Here is a 23,797-nt window from a genome sequence, read left to right on the forward strand (position 1 = left end):
GTGCGTCTCAGAAACTGAACCTTTTGTGTGTGCCATAATCAAATTAGCCCACAGTTGAAACATACTGAATTTTAAATCATGATATTGGTATTTTTGAGAAGTAAAATGAATAAAGAAATAATACAAACAAAACTGAGTATTTTGCATGATTATTATGAATGTTGTTTTGCGAAAAAAATGATTGGATGCATGAAAAATGGAGGTCTGATCTGTGACATGAACCATCAACTAGTTTTGCACCTCACTACAAGAATCGTTTAGAATGTCCAAGGACTGCTATTCTTGTTATGTGTGTTTGGTTTAAGTGTACTTGACAGTTGAAATGTTATTTTGTCCACATAATTGTTTTTTTAAACGAAATTAATCGCTTGAAAGTTTGCCATCACTTTCGTAACATAGTTTTCCACACGCGTGCAACAGCAACAAGTCCTAAATTTGAACTTTAGAATTTGCATATTCATCTTCAACACGATCTTGACATGAAAGGGCATAGAAAATCGCTAAGCTAAATGTTATTTAAGTATTATTTTCTCAAAATTGCATCTGCAAACTAAGTTGAAAGTTGCGCAATATGACATGCTTCTTCAAAATTCAGTTACGATGGCGAACGGTTTTGCAAATAATGTTCAGAGTTTTGAAGAAAGATTAGAACTATTTTGCGCGTAGTCACTTTCTTAGAGGTGCGGGTGACTACGCATGCGCAGTTACAGAGAGAAATAGTTCAGCTTCCGGCAGCGAAGAAATATTTCGAGCATGTTTCCGAAGTCTGTGATTTTGTTGAGTCACTTGAGAAAAAGTGACTCTATGTAATCGGTCAGTGTTAGTCTGTCCGGCCGGCCGGCCGTCCGGCCGGCCGTCCGTCCGTAGACACCACCTTAACGTTGGACTTTTCTCGGAAACTATCAAAGCGATCGGGCTCATATTTTGTTTTGTCGTGACCTCCAATGACCTCTACACTTTAACGATGGTTTCGTTGACCTTTGACCTTTTTCAAGGTCACAGGTCAGCGTCAAAGGAAAAATTAGACATTTTATATCTTTGACAAAGTTCATCGGATGTGATTGAAACTTTGTAGGATTATTCTTTACATCAAAGTATTTACATCTGTAGCCTTTTACGAACGTTATCAGAAAAACAAGGGAGATAACTAGCCTTTTCTGTTCGGCAACACACAACTTAACGTTGGGCTTTTCTCGGAAACTATAAAAGTGACCGGGCTCAAATTTTATGTGAACGTGACTCATTGTGTTGTGAATAGCAATTTCTTCCTGTCCATCTGATGCCTCATATAATATTCAGAACTGCGAAAGTGACTCGATCGAGCGTTTGCTCTTCTTGTTACGAAAGTGATCAACACCCAAGGTTCTTGAGAAAAGGTGAGTTTTTGCTGCTATGATATTCTATGAAGTGAAAAATTAGGCTAGACATTTGTTAATAATAGTTTTTCTTTCGATAAATATTTTGTGGGTGTAGATTACATTCTGTGTGAGACCTGTTTAATGAAAGTGATGTTTGTGCACAGATGACTTTGAATTTAAAGTGATAAAAAAATCTTATACTTTTATTTTATTAATTAGAAGAAAAAAACCACAGTAAACACCAAGTTCCAAAGACTTTCGGGCCACGCCCTTCTTCAGTGAAATGAATGTAAGCAAACAATGACGTAAAATTCATGATTAAAAGAGAAAAAAAAAATCAGTGATGACAGGCGCCACGACTACGATGCAGTCTACGCCTTCACAACTATTGCGATGGACCACCTCAAGACCATCATAGGGCTTTCCGTTGAGCATGCCATCCAATGGAGTGACGGCTGTGCAGCACAATATAAATCAAAAGGCCCATTCAGCGATATCTCCCATACCATACAGGACTTCGGCTGCACATGAGAGCGCAACTTCTTTGGATCGCGCCACGGGAAAGGTGCATCTGATGGAGAAAGTGCCGTCGTAAAGCACGGCGCTGCGAATGCTGTGAAGTCAGGAGCGGCCAACATCGACAACGCCAAAGATCTCTTTGACTTTTACTTCACAAGCAGGCTCAACAAGCAGCCTGGAGATGGAGAGTGCGACGGCCACTCCTTTCGGTCGTTCTTTTGGGTGCCACAGACCGACATCCAGAGGGACAGAGGTCGAGTGGTCAAGACACTCAAAGGCACCCGATCTCTGCACAGCATCAGGTGCGTCGAGCCAAATGTGCTCTGCACACCACTGCTGTCATGCTTTTGTGCTGCGTGCCAGTCTGGGGTGGGCGTTTGCTCGAATGGTCGTGAGGCAGGAACTTGGGACAGGCAAGCCCTCCGACCTGAACTTCCCCAAATTCACCCCCCCCCCCCCCCCCCCCCATTGCTCAACAACCAGCCGCTCCTCGAGTGCCACCCCTTGCTCAAGCACCAATCCACGCTGCTCCTCCCCCCGCTCAAGCACCGATCCCTGCCGCACCTCAAGATCTAGCCCCGGCTGCACCCCAGAATCCAGCCCCGGCTGCAGCTCTCGCTTGTCATCAAGTGACGCCCCCTGCTGCACCTCTTTTGAAATAAATTAATTAACTGCAAGTGGCAACTGTAACCAATACCTTTGGTTTATTGTCTTAACAATTGAATGAACCACTTTTGAACATTTGCATTCTTCATGTCAAACCTTATAATACATGTCTATTTGTTCGTTTCCGAGTTACGTCGGTGATGAACTTTTCAATAATTTTTCTCTTTTTTTCGGCAAAGTTTGATTGATTTTGTCCAGCTTTTTTTCTTTCTGTTCCTGTTTTAGTGTTTGGCATTTTACCTAAGAAGAATCTGGTTGCAAAATCAGCTTCATTTAGTAAAGTTTGTGGGAAAAAGCATTTTCCGTTTCTTTGTTACAAGTGATGTTTCCATGTTACATCCGTGACCATTTTGCATTCTTTTGGGATAACTTTCTAACATTTTGTCTTAGACTACTTAGAGCAACAAATCTGTGTATATATGCTATTGTGAAGGTTAAATGTCAATAAGACTGAATGTATGCCATGTATCAACATGTTCTGATCAGGATATTATTAATTAATTTTCATTTTTATTTTGACGAATGCATGGAACTTTGAAAAAAACATTATTTTGTTGTTTGCATGTAGTCATTTCATATTGAACTCTATAATGGCTTGTGATTCAACAATAATAACTGAATAAAAGTCGTTTTCAGCCTTATAAATGCAGTTTTTTTGTCTTTTATTGTTTCCATGTTACACGGGTGATTTTGCACACATGGTCCAAATAATGCTCAATATATGGCAAACTAAAGGCAATGTTATATTGTTTCTTGTTTAAACTGAAAAGGTACACCCTGAGAAGTGTGTAAATAGTATTATCAAAGTTTTCTGGGAAGATTTTACTTTTGGTGATAATGTCACAAACAGAGGACGAGATTCTGAGACGCACCCGATTCCGATCACAGCCACGGTATCATCCTGAACTCAGGTCAAAATGAGTACGGCTCATTCTCTGAGATAACTGGCGATAGCCGTTGAGCGATGACTGGTCAGAATGCTACGGTATGACAAGCAGCTTCAGATATTCCCGTTACTATTTTTAGAAGGTCGCTGTCCAGAACGCTTTCCTTGCACCGGTTGTCCTCACTGTAAAAGTGCAAAGGTCGAATCTATTTATAGCCACGCAAAAAATCCACTGTCATCAATCTCTCTCTCTCTCTCTCTCTCTCTCTCTCTCTCTCTCTCTCTCTCTCTCTCTATATATATATATATATATATATATATATATATATATATACGGATTCTGTGTGTGTGGTGTGGTGCGGTGTGTGTGTGTGTGTGTGTGTGTGTGTGTGTGTGTGTGTGTGTGTGTGTGTGTTTGCGTTGTGGTGAACCGCGGTGAATAAATACTCTGTTTCGCGATACGAACTACGAAAATAAACACTTTTTTCTTCGGCTCTACTTCTTCACTTCGTTCACTTCCACCACACAAAATCAGCGCTTTTCTGCACAGCGCTTTTCTGCACAGGTAGTACATCTAAGTATTGCAATTCGTGTACAAAATCCCTCCCATCTTCAAAATATTGCCAATATATACTACCCCTTCCATCGTAAATATTCTGCATCCAATTTGGTGGGCCTATTCAGGTGGACCCCGGACACAAACTGGTGGATGAAAATTTTCAACACGTGCTCTAAGCCGGCGAACTGCCACGCTGCATACTCTGTCTCGCGATTCACCTCAAGTATCTATATGTATAGGTCCAAAGCTTCCAGTGTCAACAATTCCACTCACCCTCTGAGACCCGGCCAGGCTTTCACATGGAATAGGACCATCCCTCCCCTTGGACACTGCACATCTAACACTCAACAACGCGGCTTCTCTCTGTCCACATTATTTTTATCAGAATATTTTTTAACTGAATATTCTGGCTTCTTATGAACTTGTCACCCCCTACAATCTAACAGCATTCAACAAGCAGTCAGGATGTTCAATTTGGCTATGTGTCCACATTGAGGGATGGTCGTATTTTGTGTATAAGCCTGATCAGCTGTGAGATGGTGAGCCGAATCGTTTACATGGCAAGGCTTTTAACCGAAACCGATTTTTTTTAACAGATCCAGGGGTAGGGAGGCCTGGCGGCGCCTGTATAGGTGCAGTCTGCGTTGATCCACACGCTGAATGCCCTTCGTCAACGTCACCAAAGTCATGCGTGTGTGCAGATGATTATGTTGCATCTGCGGGTGTCTGCGGTAAGTTCTTGCTCAATACAATACAATACAATACAATACAATACAATACAATACAATACAATAACTTTATTAATCTCTAAAAGAGAAATTACATTGCTGAGCGTTTGTGTCCGTAATAATAACATACATAAAACATTTACATGAAGTATACACATTCTCTACATATGTCAGACATTCAGTCAAACTGTCTGTTCAGGTCTCATGAACAAAACATGTACAACTAAAAATATAGATAAATAAGAAAATAAATAAATAACATTTATACAAAATACACTAAATGAAAAAAATGTTGACACCAAGGAAAGCAAATACTCATACGACTGCCCTATGCCATTCGTGATGATAATCAGAAACACATGTTATTCCCCCCTCTGCTTCTTTCTCTCTGTAAACGTGCAGGGCTAGTTATTTTTCGGTAACTTACCCAACAACCAAAATCACTTACCCAACAACGGGCCTGAATCCTCGATAGCTCACAGGTTGATGAGCTAGACTTTGAGGGAACTACTTTCCGATGACGAAAGTATAAATGACGTCATCTGGTAACACCTATCTCGAGAACTAAACGTCGCTCAGAACCAGCGCCCTTCCATTAAAGGCAAGTAACGCTCGTACTCTGTCTAGCGACAAGAGTAGTTCCCCTTTCACATTTTCTGAACTGAGTTGCTTGGACAAAAAACTGCATTCCGACGGTTAGTTTTCGACAATATTTCATTTTATAAACAGATCACACGCAACCAAATGCACACATTTCATCAATTTAAAAAAACATACAGCGGTTTCATACACTATTTTGCCCAAGAAAACTGAACTTCATACAGTTTTGAACGTTGGAACACGGGTGCAAAAGTTCGTCTGCTAGTCCCATTCGAAGAAAGAACATATCCTAAGCGATACCAAAACATGAACAGAATACACACTGTAACGTGTTGGTCTGAGTCCGTTTACGTAATATACCAGATGGATGCAGATAATAGTACCCAATATTGACGGACTGTGTGATGATGTCTTCTGCTATGGTCTGTTGAGACAGTGATATCAAAATCCTCCGGTCTCGATTTTAATATCACTGTCGAAACAGACCAATAGTACCAGCTATTGTGTTTTCAGCGTAGCAATAGGGCCCGATATTTAGACGAGACAATTATAATGCCGACGAGTCGAAGACGATTCGCATTATACTTGTTGGAGTCTAAATTCTGACATTAAATTCTGTGTTAAAATCATGTTTTTGTCAGCAACAAGTACCAGAATGGTCCATGTCGTTGATTGCAGACGGCGGTTCCCTTTCGGCGCATGAAGCCACGGAAATAACCGAACATTGAAAAACCCACGGACATGTATTACGGAGAAAACTCGAGGTAACCGGATGTTTAGCATTACTTCAATATGCTAGGAATAAGAATAAGAATAAGAATAAGAATACTTTATTATCTCATAGAGAAATTCAGGCGTGGTACATAACAATAATACAAACATAACATTGTTTTTACATAAGACATATAGCACGATATAACAGGGCAGGTTATAAACACACCTCCCACATACCTTTCTGGCCATTCCTTGCATTGTGCTTACGCATTCAGTCATGAACACATCCATGTCTCACTTTCACATCGCACACATGGACATTCTTATACGCTCAACTTACCCATTCACACATGGACATTCGACCACGCTCCACTTACACATTCTTACACGCTCCACTTACACATTCACACATGGGCATTCTTATATGCTCCACTTGCACATTCCCACATGGACATTCGACTACGCCCACTTACACATTCCCACATGGACATCTTTAAAGCACTGCGCTTACATATTCTCGCACACCTAGGCGTATAACGCACTATGGCTAAACATCATTGCAAAAAATAATAGCATACAATATATCACAGAAAAAATACGTCATGACGTATCATGCTTGTCTACGTATATTGTATGTTCGAAAGTCTGACTTCTGTTGGGAATTCGCGTGGTGAAGACTGCGGTAAATCTGTAGATGATAAGAGAACAAGGATTGTCTCAGAAGAAACTACTAAATGTTTCAGATCTGTAACTTCATTTCAACATTGCACTATACAATGGACGTTCTATGTGACAAGAGAGTTTGCTGATTGTGTGTTAAACATTGGAGAGATCGTCTGCTAGAATCAGAGATAGGTCGCTTCAGATAGCAGCTTCTGGAAATTTGCAAGGTTTGTTGCCTGTTAAAGTGTAACTAAACAGACATTTTGAAGTGTCAGCTTTACTGAATTGCTTTATGTTTTGTCCAAGTATAGACCTGTAGAAGCGATACTGGACGATTTTTCCAACGTTTACTGTGTTTTCTGATTTACTACGATTTTTTAAAAGTGCTGAACCCATTTCAGATTTACCTGCTTATCTGTTCTTGATTTGGTACTTCCAAAGAACAAGTGGTACTTTGAGTTCCGGTTTTATGTTTTAACCAATCAGAATTTGGTTCCTAAATAAAATCGTCTGCTGCCTGTCCCAGCAGAGTCGGCAACAAGCACTGCTTGCCACATATGTGATGTTACCAACAGAAATAGCCATAAATTGGGCAAGGTAGCAATGTAAATGAATTGGATCTAACTAATGTGCTTGTACTGCATCTCTGGCCTTTGAATTCACTCCAAATGTACTGGCTCCGTGAGAGGCAACATCCTGTCGAAGTCGTAAGCACGAGGCTGACTGGAAGATTATTATTCGAAGAGCATGCTGAAACAGATTGTAAGTACAATATTTTACATGTTCTCGACATTTCTGTTGATCTTTCCTTAACTTTAATTGTTTCCTTGATTTAAAACCCTAGGGCTTGTATTTTCATTTGTGATACTAAGCACGTATCTTTACCACAGTATCTGATCACTTCACACTTGAATTTTGGAATGATGAAGTGGAATTATTTCTGGATCTAATTTATTCCTTGTTCCCCCCCCCCCTCTCGATTCCTTTTTTCGCCACATACGTATTGTCGTGTAAGGGGGTAGATGCGTGTACTGGCTGATTTTTTTTACTTCGGTCAGATACAGATGATTGAAAAAAAACTTGTCAAGGATTTCAGAATTTAATAGATCTGTTCGAAGTTTTTACGGGATGGGTCCTGTTACAATATAGACTGAATGTGCGCAAGATGAACTTTTGATTAAACATACACACACAAATGAATCTCTTGATTTTGTAATACGGCGAATGTCCAGTTCCCACCAACACGTCTGTGGTATGTTTTTATACTGTTTGATTGAATAGACTGACGTGCATTCTCTCGCAAATGTGCGCGCGTGTGTGTTTGTCTGTGCCTCAGACTTATTAATCAAAGATGATGTTGCACATTGCAGATCTATGCGACAGGAGCAAGTGGACAAGACAGCTACATTTGTCTGAGCGAAGATCCAACGGTAAGCTCTTTTAGCCGAAGACAGCGACCCTGGGTGCATGCATGCAAGCTTCTATCATGTTCGTGTGAGTGCTGCAGGGCTATTAGACGCCTTTTCATTATTCTTGATTTGGAGATCCATGCAGGGTATTAGAAAGTGCAGAATATACACGTTTGAACAAATACGATGTGTGTTTGCTCTGAAAAAAAGAAAAAAAACGCAACAAACAAACATTGTATTTGTTTAAAGTATCACAAATATTTATTGCCTGTATCTGCATGTTTTGATAATGATGAAGGGTAAATTACTTTGACGTGTGCTTTTTTTTTTAACCACACTGATAACGAATGATAGAAACACAGACACACTTAATAACATATCCACAAAAATTGTAACAATAAATGTAAGCTGAACAATGCCTGCAACACCTTTCAGGCCTCAGAAGTAAGTAATTATGAGATTCAGACAGAGAGAGAAAGCCCAACACGAAACCAGTTGTGACATTTTTTATTTCATTATGTAATATTAAAAACACGACAACAACGTATTTCCTGTACTTAGTTTCGTGCAATTATGGATTGCAAAGTATGTCTAATTGAGTGGCATAAAGAGGCACAGTTGCATGAAAAACCAACTCGGATCTTGACTAGGATCAGGATTTTACATGGACACAACCTAGAATTTAACATCCTGGGGGGAGGGGGGTACTGCGCCTTTCACATCAAGATGTAAAGATCTATTTTAAATAATACTTATTAGAAGGGAACAAAATCAAACAAACTACAACAATCGTTCTGAGGGAAGAGAATTACCTCTTCCGAAGAAATTACCTCCCTTGCTTTTCTTGTCGTGACTTATGTAGAGTAAAGTGAATAGAAAGTGAATCAGTCAGTAACAAAAAAACCCACAACATTTCTTAAGATCAATGAGGAGTCTTGAAGTATTTGTCAATGTTAATCTTGTATGCATAACAAACAATATATTACGGATTAATAATTAAAGAAAATCGTCTCTTCTACAGGGTTGACCCCCCTAAAAAGGACACCCACAACCATACAAATTACTTCTGCATCTGTTGAACCAATTATTTTATATATGGTATTCATTATCTTCAGTTTATGTTCTGCCTTTCCAGTAAGTGGCAATTTTGTAAATTGAATGGTCTGACTTTTGTGCAATTTTAATTTTTTTCTCCAAATTCGGGGGTCGACTAAACAGAACGAGTTTTGACATTGAGCGGTAGCCATTTTTACCTAATTTAAACCCTTCAGGCTTTTACCTTTTTGATTATTTTGAATGTCTGAGTATGTAAAAACATCCCCTTCAACCCCCAGGCTATCGATGACCTGAAGAAAGCATGCAGTTACAGCTAGGTTCAGGGCAATCCTCAGACACGAAAGCGTTGGTGTCATTGGTGATGCAAAAGTTAGATAATTTAACCTAAAAATTTGCCACTTTGTGAACTGCACATGCATAAAATCAAGTTTAAGTATGCTGAATATGAAGTTATCCAGTCAATTGGTGTAGAAGTTATAGCATTTCTGTCAGTTAACAGTATTTAAAATCTCTAAAGTAAAATCTGACATATTCGAAAGTTTTGCATAAACACCCAGACAATTTTTACGATATTCTCCAAAGCTTCTCCACTTCTCAGCCCTGTCTTGGAAATGAATTCGAATAAGGCAGTCAAAATAACTTAGTTTGGAGCACCCATCAATCAGAATAAGCATTAACTTTTGACACAGGAAATATCTTCTACCGAAAGCTCTCCTGGTTTTATTCTACATTTTTCCTGCATAATGGTAACAAATTTAATGATAAATCTAAACAACGAAGTGACTGTGGTAAGATGAACAAAGTTAAAAAACAGGATTACTGTAAATGGTTTACGAATCGAAATCTAAACAAGTTTTAATGATAAGTAAAATGATAAAAAAGATAAAATAAAAAAAGCTAACGTCCTCGCATTTGTCCAGAATTATTCCATGTTTAACATGGGAACAGAGGTATAATTGGTCTAAAGAATTTATCTGTATGCAATGCCCGCTATAGGTGAAAGACTTTTGTGGAAGCCATGGAAGAATGCATCGCTGTTGTGCTGGTTCAGCTTGAGGTCCTGTCCTAGCGAATATCCTGCACACACAAAAACACGACTTTTTAAGCCACTTATGTTGCATTCCGTGACATAGCTTTGTTAAAACCGTGTGCCTGATAATAATGACAGATTTTGTTGATATACATTTTTTTTTAAGACACCCCATATAATATTGTTTGACAATCTCTTTCAACATAGTTTACGAATCACCAATGTGTATACAAACGCAAATAACCCACAGGTCAATAAATTACTTTCCAGAGAGAGAGAGAGAGAGAGAGAGAGAGAGAGAGAGAGAGAGAGAGAGAGAGAGAGAGAGAGAGAGAGAGAGAGAGAGAGAGAGAGATCAAAACTAGAAAATGTGTGCTATATAAAACAAGGATAATCACTGTCAAATCTTTGCTTGTACCTGCATGGTGTTTACTGCGCTATATACACAACCTGTTTTATTTCATTTATTTATTTAATTTTTGTTTTTTTGTTTTTTTGGAGGGATGTTTTGTGATGAGGGTTTTTTCAAAGCCTTTACTGCTTTAGTCATTAAATCCACCCGACTTCGATTTATTGTTCAGTGATGGGTAATTGTGTGACCAACTATGTAAGTTAGTGATTGTTCTGGATTCATACAATGACATTGCATTAATTTTATAAGTGTATGTGTGTGTGTTTCAGGCAAAAGCTGATATTACAGTCCTAGTTGTATGCAGTACCTCTGCTTCTTCGTTCAGGAATCAAAGTATGCAATCTAAACCGATTATTTTGTTCAATAATGTTCAGCTTACCATCCCGAAGAAGGCAGTAACGTGCTGAGATATTGATTATAGATATTAACGTACCTAACCTGGTTACTGGTGTGTTTTCTTTTTATTTCAATAATGTAAATGTGTGACACCTTGCAGGGTACTTGATGTTCAGAGCAATTTTTCTGGCAAAAGACCTTTTATGGATCAAAGAAAACTTTTGTCGTGGTGCACAAGTCAATCAATTTGGTTGATAAATAATTTGTGCTGCATTTTCCCTGGTTCCCAAACGTAGTATGTATTACCACATGTCCTTACCTGTCATTGGCATCACATGATTCTCTGCAAGCAGTCTTTTGTGGAAATACCAGGCATGAAAACTGAAAAAAAATAAAATACTGAAAACAAAATTCGAAGGCGCATAAGCGCCAAGACTTCTAGGGGGGTCCGGGGGCATGCCCCCCCCGGAATTTTTTTTTTTCAAGGGTGCAATTTGGTGCAATCTGGGGCTATCTGAGCCTTAAAATTGGATTCAAACATGGCCCCAAAACTATTTTACTATAACTATGACTAGGAAAAAAAAAAAAAAAAAAAAAAATGTTCAAATAAAAAATTTAAAAAATTTAAAAATTTTTTAAAAAAAAAATTAAAAAAAGGGAAAATACGGAAAATAAAAAAAATACGGTTTATTCTTTTCAGAAATACGGAAAATACGGAAAATACGAAGAATTTTCATGCCTGAATACGTCATTTAACACTTGCACTTATAGTAGGGCTGATGGGGTCTATGTCGACCAAAAGAGTGGTATTCTCTGTAGGTCGAGTTCCTGTAGGTGGATTCCCTGTATACCTAAGACTTTAAAATTGGCAATCTAGTATACAGGGAATCCCACAGGGTGCAGTTTTTCAATAAAACTTGCAAACCATACTCGAATTTCTAAGAAATATCAAAAAAAAGATCGAAAAACATCAAATTCTAACGATGTTGCTAAGCATCACGTGACTTTCATTGATATTAGCAAAACGCTACAGGAACTACACCCTGTGGTATTCCCTGTATACAAGATTGTCAATTTTAAAGTCTTAGGTATACAGAGAATCCACCTACAGGAACTCGACCTACAGTGAATCCCATTCTTTTGGTCGACATAGACCCCATCAGCTATAGTATAGGTGGCTGTGGAACGGTAGACATGCAACGACAACGAACAACAAAAGACAAAGTGTGGAGAACACTCATTTTTCTTAACATACGCTAAGTTTCTTTGAGAATGCTCCAAGTGAAAATCAGGGGTTCCTAGGCCTGATATCACAATTAAACAGCTTCTTCTCAGAATCAGGAGGGAAAAAAACGAGATGTCGTGACAAGAACAGACAGCAGCAGCAGCAACAACAACATTGCTAAATCGTCGCTTTAACAAAATTTCATGTTTAGTATCGCAGACAAAGCACGGCTACTGATCCGACCAAAGCCACACTTCATGCACGATGGGCACATTGTTATGGCCAGCTTGTTAACGTGAGCATTGTGTATGCTTTACATAGAATTGAATGTGTTTGTCGTTGTGTCTGTCATTGTGTCTGTCATCTATCCTAGTCGTTTGATTTAGAATAAAGCAAACTTATTACAATGACGATTTTCTTCGGTTTTTGATGAAGGATTGGCATCTTTTCCTATTTTCCAACTCTGCCACCATACACTGGCCGTTCAGGTCTGCATGTCGACCACATGGTGTGTGATCAGATTTTTCGGACATGTTCACAATGCTTACATGACCACCAAATGGAAAATCAGTTTGTATTTGTTATGTTTTTGTGTAAGCACAATCTTCATACAAGTAAACAGAAACAGTTTTGTTGCAAACAGAGCCTTCATAAGAAAAAATGCTTCTAAGTCAAAATACATACCCCCTTGTTCGTATTGCGTAAAATATACCCATAAATTCTGGACATCATATTTTTATTTTTTTCCACAACAATGAAACCAAACTTTGGCATATGTTTTAGCAATATATTGAATATTATTCACAATAAAACCTATGAGTTTGAAGGCTGCATCTTGTTTTGTTTATTTTTGAGAATTTGTTTGCAAACCCATGCAAATGGCCAGTTTCTGGGGAGAGACTGGGGAGATAATGGCCAGTATAGAAAGAGTTAATAAGTAAACTAATGTCAGAAGTAGGTATTTACCTTGTTTGCCTTCGCGTTCTTGATAGCCCGCTGCAGCATTTGTATCACTTCCCTTGACATTCAAAACGCCAATGTATTTCTGAAAGGAAAATAAAGATATATATTGACCGAAACATCACACAAGTGGTATATCATGCTAGGTTTTGTTTACAGTGCCTGTTCTACGACCACATCTGATTGTAATTTAAATAAAGAAAAACTGTATCCATTTATTACTTCTCTATTTGTGTGTGTTTGTGTGTGTGCAGGGGCGGATCACATCATTTTTAAGGGGGAGATTCCAAATTTCTTTTAGGGACAATTTGACGACGCGAAGCGTTTAGTTGAAGACGCGAAGCGTTCAACCTCCTTGGGGGGGGGGGGGGGGGGGGGGGTCCGACAAATGTTGATAAAAACAAGGAAAATGGATCAATCCGAGCCAAGAAACATCCCCTAATACACCTTCCAAAAAAGTAAATATATTAAGAAGAAAAATTTGAATCACAACAAGGACAACTGATAGATCTGGCGCAACCTGAGCAAACTAATTAGCCAACTTCTTTCCAAAATCGTCACTTAGAATACACAGGCCGGATCCGCCCAGTGTGTGTGTGTGACCGATGACCTTCTCTAAATTCGTATCGTTGCGTTTGCATGGTAATAAAGTTTTAATACTGGATATGCCCATGAAAAAATATCATTTCTTGTTCATGTCATTGTGTGTGTGTGTGGCCAGGACCGTGACTTCTGCTTGCCTCGACGTCTTCAGAAAAGACACAAAATGCCAGCAGGCGTATGTTCTTGGAGCACTCAGTATGCCGTCATCTGCAAACAAATAAATACAAATTATTCAATTGTGTAAATAAAGAACAATCATTTTAATATTACAACAACAAAATTCATATAACTGTAGTCTTCACCAGAGACATCCACTACACTATCTTTAAATAAAACTGCCGTAAAAAATTGAAATACTATAAAACTTACCCCCACTCAGATCTATTTGGGATTATTCAAGTTTCAACCATGAAACGATGCCGGTTTGGACAGATCTGCTAGTTTGCCGCTGAAACTGAAATCAAAGGCGATCTTCAGAACTATTTCTAATCTTGTATTTGTGATTAATATAAAATACTGATCTTCCCAATAGAAGCTGATGTGTATACACATGACCAGGACAAGGTATTTTGTTACAGGGCATTTACGCAGACGTCGCAGTTCAAAATATCGTTTTAGATCTGATTTTGTACAGCAGCCTGTGTGATTCAGAATCGTCTGCCCTTTTTCGGTTTAACATTTTATGGACGATTCCTATGAGACTGCTCAATCATAACTGATGACAAATTCAGAAACAGATGATGGTTTCAAGTAGGCTACAGTAATGATTCGTTAAAAATGTCAAGCCACTCGTCGATCATTCACACTCAAAGAACCCAAGCCAAATCTGCTCTGGTTCCGAGCAGCTTTTTCCAACTGAGACCCTTAATTGTTACGCATCTGCCGCGAAAAGATAGACCACAAACAAGCGGCACTGTACCATGCTTTCGTTTATGTTGCTAAACAGATTAAATGTGCATTGTAAATGTGCTTACTGCAAAGAAATGCATCCTTACTTACCACAAAAATACTGGTACCACATTCATCGCACTTGTGTCTTCTTACCAAAACCAATCGATATGTTTGTTTACGATGTATTTGTAATTACTAACCGTTAACTATTTTTCAAAAATCTGAAATGACTTTTAAGAATCAAAGAAAGATTCGCTAAAACGGTTGACTTCAGAAAATAAGCAATATTTTTTCTGAACCATGAAATAAAAATCGAAAACTCCGTTTGATCTTTTATTTTGGTAGATTGATGACAACAGCCGGAACTGAAAGTACCAGAACCAAAAATTAAGGGCATTAATCAGGTAAACTAAGAAGATTGTCGTTCCTGGCGCGCACTTCACATGTCCGTCAAACAGTGTCCGAGTGAGAGAAAAAAATTTTTTTTTCGCAGTTCGACAGTATATGAGGCCCTTCTTCATATCAAAGTGTAAAGGTTGCTGAACGATGTTTTTCCTTTTTGCTTGTTTAGTTACACTTTAAAGAACTGGATTTTACACGTAATGTATGTCATGTACAGTAAGCAACAACAAAAACACACACAAAGAAAATGGCATCGTCTGTCGACTAGTCACAGAAACAAACCTGGCGAGGTATGCGTGTACTTTATACACGTGGAAGAAACCGGAACCATGCGTCTTTGTTATCGACAATATGCTTTTGGATATTGAGAAAAAAGGCCGACTTCCGCAGCATTATGCTTTGATGATCGGAAGAGACCATCCAATCACAGCCCCCGAATACCGGCACGGTTGGCCTAGTGGTAAGACGTCCGCCCCGTGATCGGGAGGTCGTGGGTTCGAACCCCGGCCGGGTCATACCTAAGACTTTAAAATTGGCAATCTAGTGGCTGCTCCGCCTGGCGTCCGGCATTATGGAGTTAGTGCTAGGACTGGTTGGTCCGGTGTCAGAATAATGTGACTGGGTGAGACATGAAGCCTGTGCTGCGACTTCTGTCTTGTGTGTGGCGCACGTTATATGACAAAGCAGCACCGCCCTGATATGGCCCTTCGTGGTCGGCTGGGCGTTAAGCAAACAAACAAACAAACAGCCCCCGAATTCCCCCACGTGTTCATCAAAATAGCTATATCAGAAGATATCATCACACAGTCAGTCAATGTTAGATATATTGCTAATTCTCTGAACATTTTGTATTTACTATAAAGAAATTACGAAAGTATTTGTCTCAGTTTTGGTTGTTCCATATCCCTCCCTCTGATTATTATTTGTTTTTGTTCACTCTTTTCTTGTACTTTTCAGTATATCAAAATGTCTTTTCTTTCAAAAAGTCTTTAGTCACTTGCTCAACTAAATTCTGGGATCATTACATTTTCATATATATTTGTTTGTATTTGAATGTAGGTGTTTTTGTTTTTGAAGTGTGTTCTATCTAAACCCTTAGAAAAGCACATACAAAAACATTTACTGGCATATATGGAACAGATTAATCTGTTTCATCATTTTCAGTCTGGATTCCACTCGAAGCATTCCTGCCAAACCGCCTTAAGCTCTTTATGCGACACTTGGCTCTCAGCAATAAACAAAGCAGAAATAACGGGAGCGTTGTTTCTGGACTTTAAGAAAGCCTTTGACCAAGTAGATCACTCACTTCTACTAAAGAAATTAAGGTGTTATTTAAAAGACGACTCCGCCTGTGCCTTTTTTTAATCGTATCTTTCAAAACGGAAACAGTATGTATCCATTACCTGTAAAACTTCGTCAAACGAGTTTGTCCGGAGGGGTGTCCCTCAAGGGTCTGTATTGGGACCTATCTTGTTCTGTATTTATATAAATGATTTACCCCTTCATGTGTGCGATGAAAAAGTTAGATGTGAGTTCTTTGCGGATGACTCTTCTGTCCACACCAGTCAAATATCTTTGGAATCCGTCAACTCTTCTCTTCAAACAAGTGTGGATGAAATCACTGAGTTGTGCGTTTCTAATGCAATGATCATTCATCCGATTAAAACTAAGAGTATGGTGATAACCACGAGACAAAAACACCAATTAAGTCCTTTACAATTACAACTGTCAGTTGGTTCAACTCAAGTGCAGCAAGTTAGGGAACATAGATTATTGGGTGTTACCATTGATCAAGAGTTGAAATGGCAAACTCATTTGAGTAATCAAAGTATGTGTACCTGTTATCAAAATTAAGGCATTACACAGATTCTGAAGCACTCAACATGTTTTATTACACCCACATAATGCCTCATATAAACTTCGCTTCAACACTTTGGGATAACTGCAGTGATGTTCATTTAAAAAGACTCAATTCCCTGCATCGCCGAGCTGCAAAACTTATTCTGTATGATTTGAATAGGTCCACGGATGATAAACTAAAGCTCCTGAATTTCCTCCCCTTGAAAGATCAGTTGACGTTAAACAAGGCTGTGTTCATGTATAAAATGTTAAATGACGACTGTCCTAAATATTTGCAATCACATTTCAACCATGCCACAAAACGATATGGGTCCCAAAAAATCATCCCTCCTATACCTCGCATAGACCTCTACAAATCGAGCTTAGCCTTCTCAGGAGCATTTCTCTGGAACTCCTTCCCCCAACAGATAAGAAATGCAACTTCAGTGAAAATGTTTAAGAGACAGCCACGTTCACACATCATTCGTGAATGAAATGTCTTGTTCGATTGTTATTTTGCTAAACATTTTGTACTAGTGTTAACGGCTGATCTGAGCAACTTCATTCCCAAATGAAAGATATAACTATGTCAATGTAATTTTTGAGTTCTCCTTATGTAATTCCTTAAAGGCACATTGTGTTGCATTCCATACAATGTATTTCTGTATTTTATATGATTCAATCTATATTTTGTACGTGCGTCCGTCTTTACGTGTTGTATAAAGGACATGTTGGAAGAATAGGCTTTGCCTAAAACCGTTATCCTTTTTTATACAACTCCTGCAATGCAACCGAGGGGTGGATTAAATCTAGTTGATTATTTTTAGACAAGTGAGAAATTAGAACGAACTACTTTGATTACACCAAAAATCACACGTGGATTATTCGAAGTAAGAATAAAGAGGGCTAAAAAATAATCAACACTAAAATTTATTTTTAGAACATTTGAAACCCAGACGATTGGACCCTGTTGCGGAAGAATACGTACAACGTTGACTCAAAACTGTAACAACAATGGCTGACGTGTATGAAGTACACGCATACCTCGCCAAGTTTGTTTCTGTGACTAGTCGACAGACGATGCCATTTGCTTTGTGTGTGTGTTTGTTGTTGCTTACTGTACGTGTAAAATCCAGTTCTTTAACAGGCAACACACCTTGCAAATTTCCAGAAGCTGCAATCTGAAGCTGCCTATCTCTGATTCTAGCAGACGATCTCTCCAATGTTTAACACAAAATCAGCAAACTCTCCTGTCACATAGAACGTCCATTATATAGTGCAGTGTTGAAATGAAGTTACCGGTCTGAAACATTTAGTAGTTTCTTCTGAGACAATCCTTGTTCTCTTATCATCTACAGATTTACCGCAGTCTTCACCACGCGAATTCACAACAGAAGTCAGACTTTCGAACATATACAATCTACGTAGGCAAGCACGATACGTCATGACGTCATATGATTCCTAGCATATTGACGTAATGCTAAACATCCGGTTATCCCGAGTTTTCTCCGTAATACATGTCCGTGGGGTTTTCAATGTTCGGTTATTTCCGTGGCTTCATGCGGAAAGAGAACCGTCGTCTGCTATCAACGACATGGACCATTCTGGTCCTTGTTGCTGACAAAACATGATTTTAACACAGAATGTAATGTCAGAATAGTTATACAAACGCTATTGTGTTTTAATCGTAGCAATGGGGTCCGATATTTAGACCAGACAAGTATAATGCCGACGAGTCGGAGACTAAGAATAAAGTAAAAGAATAGGGACTATTTGAATGACGCGCATTTGACACTCTGAGTGATTAGGCTGAAATGAAATTGCGTACAAAATGTCGTCTGCATGACTGCATGTTCGACCCGTGTTGTTCGTTGTATAAATAGCTTAAACAATGACGACAACTCGTTGATTACTGGAAAATAAACCACTCGTGGGTATTTGCAGCCGCTTGGTAATTCACTCTCGTGTGCTCCGCACACTCGTGAATTACCAAGCGGCTGCAAATACCCACTCGTGGTTTATTTTCCAGTAATCAACTCGTGGTCATTGTTTAAGCTCTATGTAATACAGTTCTGAGTCTGAGTCTCTCTCTCTCTCTCTCTCTCTCTCTCTCTCTCTCTCTCTCTCTCTCTCTCTCTCTCTCTCTCTCTCTCTCTCTCTCTCTCTCTCTCTCTCTCTCTCTCTCTCTCTGTCTCTCTGTGTTTGTCTGTCTGCCTCTCTGTCTGTCTCTGTCTTCTTGTTTTTACATTTAGTCAAGTTTTGACTAAATGTTTTAACATAGAGGGGGGAATCGAGACGAGGGTCGTGGTGTATGTGTGTGTGTGTGTGTGTGTGTGTGTGTGTGTGTGTGTGTGTGTGTGTGTGTGTGTCTGTCTGTCTGTCTGTCTGTCTGTCTGCCTGTGTGTGTGTGTAGAGCGATTCAGACTAAACTACTGGGCCGAACTTTATGAAATTTGACATGAGAGTTTCTGGGTATGATATCCCCGGACGTTTTTTTCATTTTTTCGATAAATACCTTTGATGACGTCATATCCGGCTTTTTGTAAAAGTTGAGGCGGCACTGTCACACCCTCATTTTTCCATTAAATTGAATGAAATTTTGGCCGGGGTTTGGTATTGCATTTCAGCTTGGTGGCTTAAAAACTAATGAGTGAGTTTGGTCATTAAAAATCGGAAACTTGTAATTAAAATTATTTTTTTATTAAACGATCCAAAAACAATTTCATCTTATTCTTCGTCATTTTCTGATTCCAAAAACATATACATATGTTATATTTGGTATAAAAACAAGCTCTGAAAATTAAAAATATAAAAATTATGATCAAAATTAAATTTCCGAAATCGTTTTAAAAACTATTTCTTCTTATTCCTTGTCGGTTCCTGATTCCAAAAACATATAGATATGATATGTTTGGATTAAAAACACGCTCAGAAAGTTAAAACGAAGAGAGGTACAGTAAAGCGTGCTATGAAGCACAGTGCAATCGCTACCGCGCAAAACAGGCTCGTCACTTTCACTGCCTTTTGCACTAGCGGCGGACTACGTTCAGTTTCATTCTGTGAGTTCCACAGCTTGACTAAATGTAGTAATTTCGCCTTACGCGACTTGTTTACTATGTGCATTTGTATGCTGGTGCTTGAGATGTGCTCATCTCCATGAAAAGGGCCCAAGGCCTACTCATTAAAACATTCAGACTTCAGACCTCTCTCTATCTCTCTCTCTCTCTCTCTCTCTCTCTCTCTCTCTCTCTCTCTCTCTCTCTCTCTCTCTCTCTCTCTGTGTCTCTCTCTCTCTCTCTCTCTCTCTCTCTCTCTCTCTCTCTCTCTCTCTTTACTATACTACGAGTCCAAGCTATCATACACATACTATACTGTCTCTTCCCTCAGGATTTGTGAATTCACGCATTATTTTGAGAGCTAAGGTCTTTCTTAATTTATTTCCATTCAGCATTTTGCTTGTTTCTATGTTACATAAGTGAAAACGGACTACAAAGATATCGACGAGTCCTGTGTCGTAGGCAATGACGCGTGTGTGCACGCAACCCTGCTCCTGGCCTGCGACCCCGTGGCTGGTGAATGCTGTGAGTCGTTAACATTCAAGTAGTTATGCTTTCAATGATGTTTGTTCTATCCTAGCTCGTTTCATAACTACCAACTCGTATAGTATGTTATTTGTAAAGTTGACCTGAATGTGACATTTTACACAGATCGAGACAGTTAGCGCCATAGTCTTTTAAGTGAACAATGACTCTCGAGATCTGTGTAAAACAGGGGCGGATCACATCATTTTTAAAGGGGGGGGGTGGGGTGGGGGTTGGGGGGGGGGCGCGGTCGGGGGGTCGGGGGGGGGGGGGTGGTGGGGGTTAACAATTCGTTTAGGGACAGATCGACGACGCGAAGCGCTTAGTTCAGGGAGCGAAGCGCCCGAACCTCGTTGCGGGTCCGGAGGTTCAACAAAGTGCTTGCAATGTTGGCATGAGGCGCTACCGTTATTATTCTTGATGAATGCGAAAAAAAATGTTTTGTTCAGTCCGCAAAAAAATACTATTTTAAATCTTTTTTCTGACATGTCATATAACCGCACAACTAATGTCTCCAACGACTTAATACATTGTATATGTATGGAATGACATAAGTAAGCACAAGGTTTGGACTATCTTAAGGCAATACGTTAAGGAGTTACTGAAATGTACCGTGCCTTTTTATGTAACGTTACCTGCTTAAAATGATTAAAAACCGCCTTTTATGGATTCTCAGAGAAATTATACCTACACTGTTCGGCTTTAAATATCGTCTTTTTTACGACAAGACAGGCAAACATAACTGACTGCTTTGGATACCGATTTGATTGTTCGTTCCAATGACATGCACAAGTTATTCATTTTTAGCTGTTAGGATTTGTGTCGCTTCTAGCGTGGCAATAAACCTTGCATGCATAATCCTTCTGTTTTCTGATTGTGGTAATAAGGGAATGGATTGTTGGTTTTACTCCTTCAAATATGACTGCTAAAAGGAAGCAAAATTCCAGCAAAATTGTTTCAAACAGCGAACGCAATGAATTGTGGATTTTTGTCTGCAAAGGGCCAACTCTATATGCGTAGCGGAATGTTTGCCACGGAGATCTCACGACAATACAGCTAGGCATACGAATGACGCAAGGGTAGCTAACTACCAGTTTATTTGTAGTAAATACTGGGTGTTTCAGTGATCCAGGCAGGCCAGGGGTGCTCAGCAGATGGCTACGCGAACCTCTGCACGTCGGGGGCAGATTGCACAACCAACCTGTGCACATGTGGCACGGCCTACACCCGAAATGCCGACAGTGGTCTATGTGGTACGTATTACAAAGGACTGTCCTTAGCGTCTCAGCACCCAAACTAATACGGAAGGCTGGTGAGGAACGGCTTAGAACTTCAGGTGCGTTCTTAAAGGCACACTGCCTTTGTTAAACACAGTTCAACTCACCATCTCAGATCTGGTCGGCGCCTGGTTTGAGTAGCTTTTGAAGAAATTAATTCATTAAAAAAAGTCCAACTCACCTGAGCAAGCAGTCAGGCTGTTGCATGGGGACAAATTTCCAAGTGAAGGAATGGTCTTATCCGATATAAAGGCCTGGTCGGATGAAACATGGTTTAATACGCAGCACGGAGCAAGAACCTTCTGTTGTGCTGCACCATGCACCACTCTGGAGCTCTCTTCCCTTCTCTGTCAGACACTGCACCTCTCTCAGCTCTTTCACACAACAGTTGAACACTTTCTTTTTCACACAATATTACACCAACCCGGCCTAATGTCTTTTCCATTCCATTTCTACACGTACTCCTCTCCCTTAAAGTGTGTATGATTGGTGTGAACAGTACATGTGGTGATTTTTGTCCGTATGATACATTGTTTTAGGTAGGTTGTACATTTAATTGTTCTATTTTTCATATGTTTTTTTGTGTAAAGGGCCTAGAGCCATATGTTAGGCACTTACAAATGTCCAGTTATTATTATTTAAGTTATTGAGACATCCCAGTGCACGAAGGGATTTATAGAGCAAATCTCGAAAATAATTATTGAACTGAGCGCTATTATTATTCAATAATTATTGAAATATGCGCTTCGTTCAATAATGAATTTTCTCGATTTGCTCTATAAATCCCTTAGTGCACTGGGATTGTTTCAATAACGATATTGTCAGTACCGCCATAGAAAAAAAGAAGATTCCAAACGCACATTTTGCTACGCTCATTTGAATAGGCATAACTGTGTGGTCAGGTCGTGTACAGTAAGATCTACTTTTGTGTGGGCCGGTGTCTCAAGTGTGTCGTGCTTTCGTCTCACGCATTTTGATTTCTGTTGGTAAATTCCAGTGTAACGTTAAGCTGAACAGTGATGATCTTTCAGAGATACCTCATTTGAACTCGGAGAAAGGACTGTGCTCTTCATTATTTGCAATTTGAAACCTTCAGTCGAGCTTCGATGGATTGACTGTGCGGAGTGACTCCCCTTGAATTGACTACCCCATGAAGGACTCGACGGTTCGCACATTTTCAAAATAAATGTGGCATATTTCTCGTGTTGTATCTTCACTCATCGGGGAGTCTGATACTAAATATGAACGGTAAGAATGCTCTGAACCCTACAATAATAATTCGGAAACCATTCATTTACTGAACTGATGCAGTCGTATTTCAGTGTAGTCTGCTACGTATGACAGAGTCGATCGAATCAGTCTTCCAAATGCTGTGTACGTTATCGGAATAACACTTGTGTTTTCTGTTAGCCGCTGGGAATTGTATGCTAACTCATCATTTGGAAATGTGGATGATAATCTACATGCCACTTACACGGCATATTATGAGAAGAATCTATGCAAGTCGGCGAAAATGAGATGAAACACAGCGGCTTCTATTTTTAGATCAGTGGCACTGTGGCCCAGGCACTTGCAATCTGTCAGAAAAAAACCCACTTCTGCTTTAATTGAGAAGCAGGGAATTTATGGTCATTTGGTATTGTGGAGAATATAAGCTACATGTCATTAATTAATTCTGAGGATGAGAGTACAGTCTCGCTTTGGCAAAGGGCGTAAGAATACGCTCTGTGGAAAAGTTAGCGCGCTAACAGATTTAAGCGCATCGCCATTAGCCAATCAACTGGTTCACATCAGTCATGTGACACCAGTACTTACTGACAATTATTATTATTATTATTATTATTATTATTATTATTATTATTATTATTATTATTATTATTATTCTTATTAAAGTTATTGAGACATCCCAGTGCACTAAGGGATTTATAGAGCAAATCGAGAAAATTCATTATTGAACGCAGCTATGCGCTTCGTTCAATAATGAATTTTCTCGATTTGCTCTATAAATCCCTTAGTGCACTGGGATTGTTTCAATAGCGATATTGTCAGTACCGCCAGAGAAAAAAAGAAGATCCAAAACGCA

The 23,797-nt window shown here is 39.3% G+C and overlaps 2 protein-coding genes and 1 long non-coding RNA gene across 4 annotated transcripts in view; 2 read left to right on the top strand and 1 right to left on the bottom strand.

The window, feature by feature from the left end:
• Positions 1-5,988, top strand: part of LOC138974421 (multiple epidermal growth factor-like domains protein 6) — a 35,146-nt gene extending 29,158 nt beyond the window's left edge. Inside the window, exons 10-11 of the mRNA XM_070347135.1 lie at positions 1,924-2,179; positions 5,958-5,988. Of these exons, the coding sequence (XP_070203236.1) occupies positions 1,924-2,179; positions 5,958-5,988 (287 nt within the window). The remainder of the gene's footprint in view (positions 1-1,923; positions 2,180-5,957) is intronic.
• The window catches only part of LOC138974422 (multiple epidermal growth factor-like domains protein 10), a 51,204-nt gene that overhangs the window by 6,949 nt on the left and 20,458 nt on the right, over positions 1-23,797 (top strand). Inside the window, exons 4-6 of the mRNA XM_070347136.1 lie at positions 4,585-4,719; positions 20,333-20,437; positions 21,562-21,690. Of these exons, the coding sequence (XP_070203237.1) occupies positions 4,585-4,719; positions 20,333-20,437; positions 21,562-21,690 (369 nt within the window). The remainder of the gene's footprint in view (positions 1-4,584; positions 4,720-20,332; positions 20,438-21,561; positions 21,691-23,797) is intronic.
• LOC138974231 (uncharacterized) lies at positions 10,025-14,797 on the bottom strand. 2 transcript variants are annotated; one of them, XR_011458351.1, is made up of 6 exons: positions 14,724-14,797; positions 14,094-14,178; positions 13,846-13,931; positions 13,128-13,206; positions 11,256-11,317; positions 10,025-10,235 (listed from the first exon to the last, which is right to left on the bottom strand). It is a non-coding gene; the product is annotated as an uncharacterized lncRNA (long non-coding RNA). The 2 variants fall into 2 exon arrangements; XR_011458350.1 differs by having other exon boundaries at positions 13,862-13,931; positions 14,724-14,782.

The sequence above is a fragment of the Littorina saxatilis genome, linkage group LG8, assembly GCF_037325665.1.
Source record: "Littorina saxatilis isolate snail1 linkage group LG8, US_GU_Lsax_2.0, whole genome shotgun sequence".
Classification (NCBI taxonomy): Eukaryota; Metazoa; Mollusca; class Gastropoda; order Littorinimorpha; family Littorinidae; genus Littorina; species Littorina saxatilis.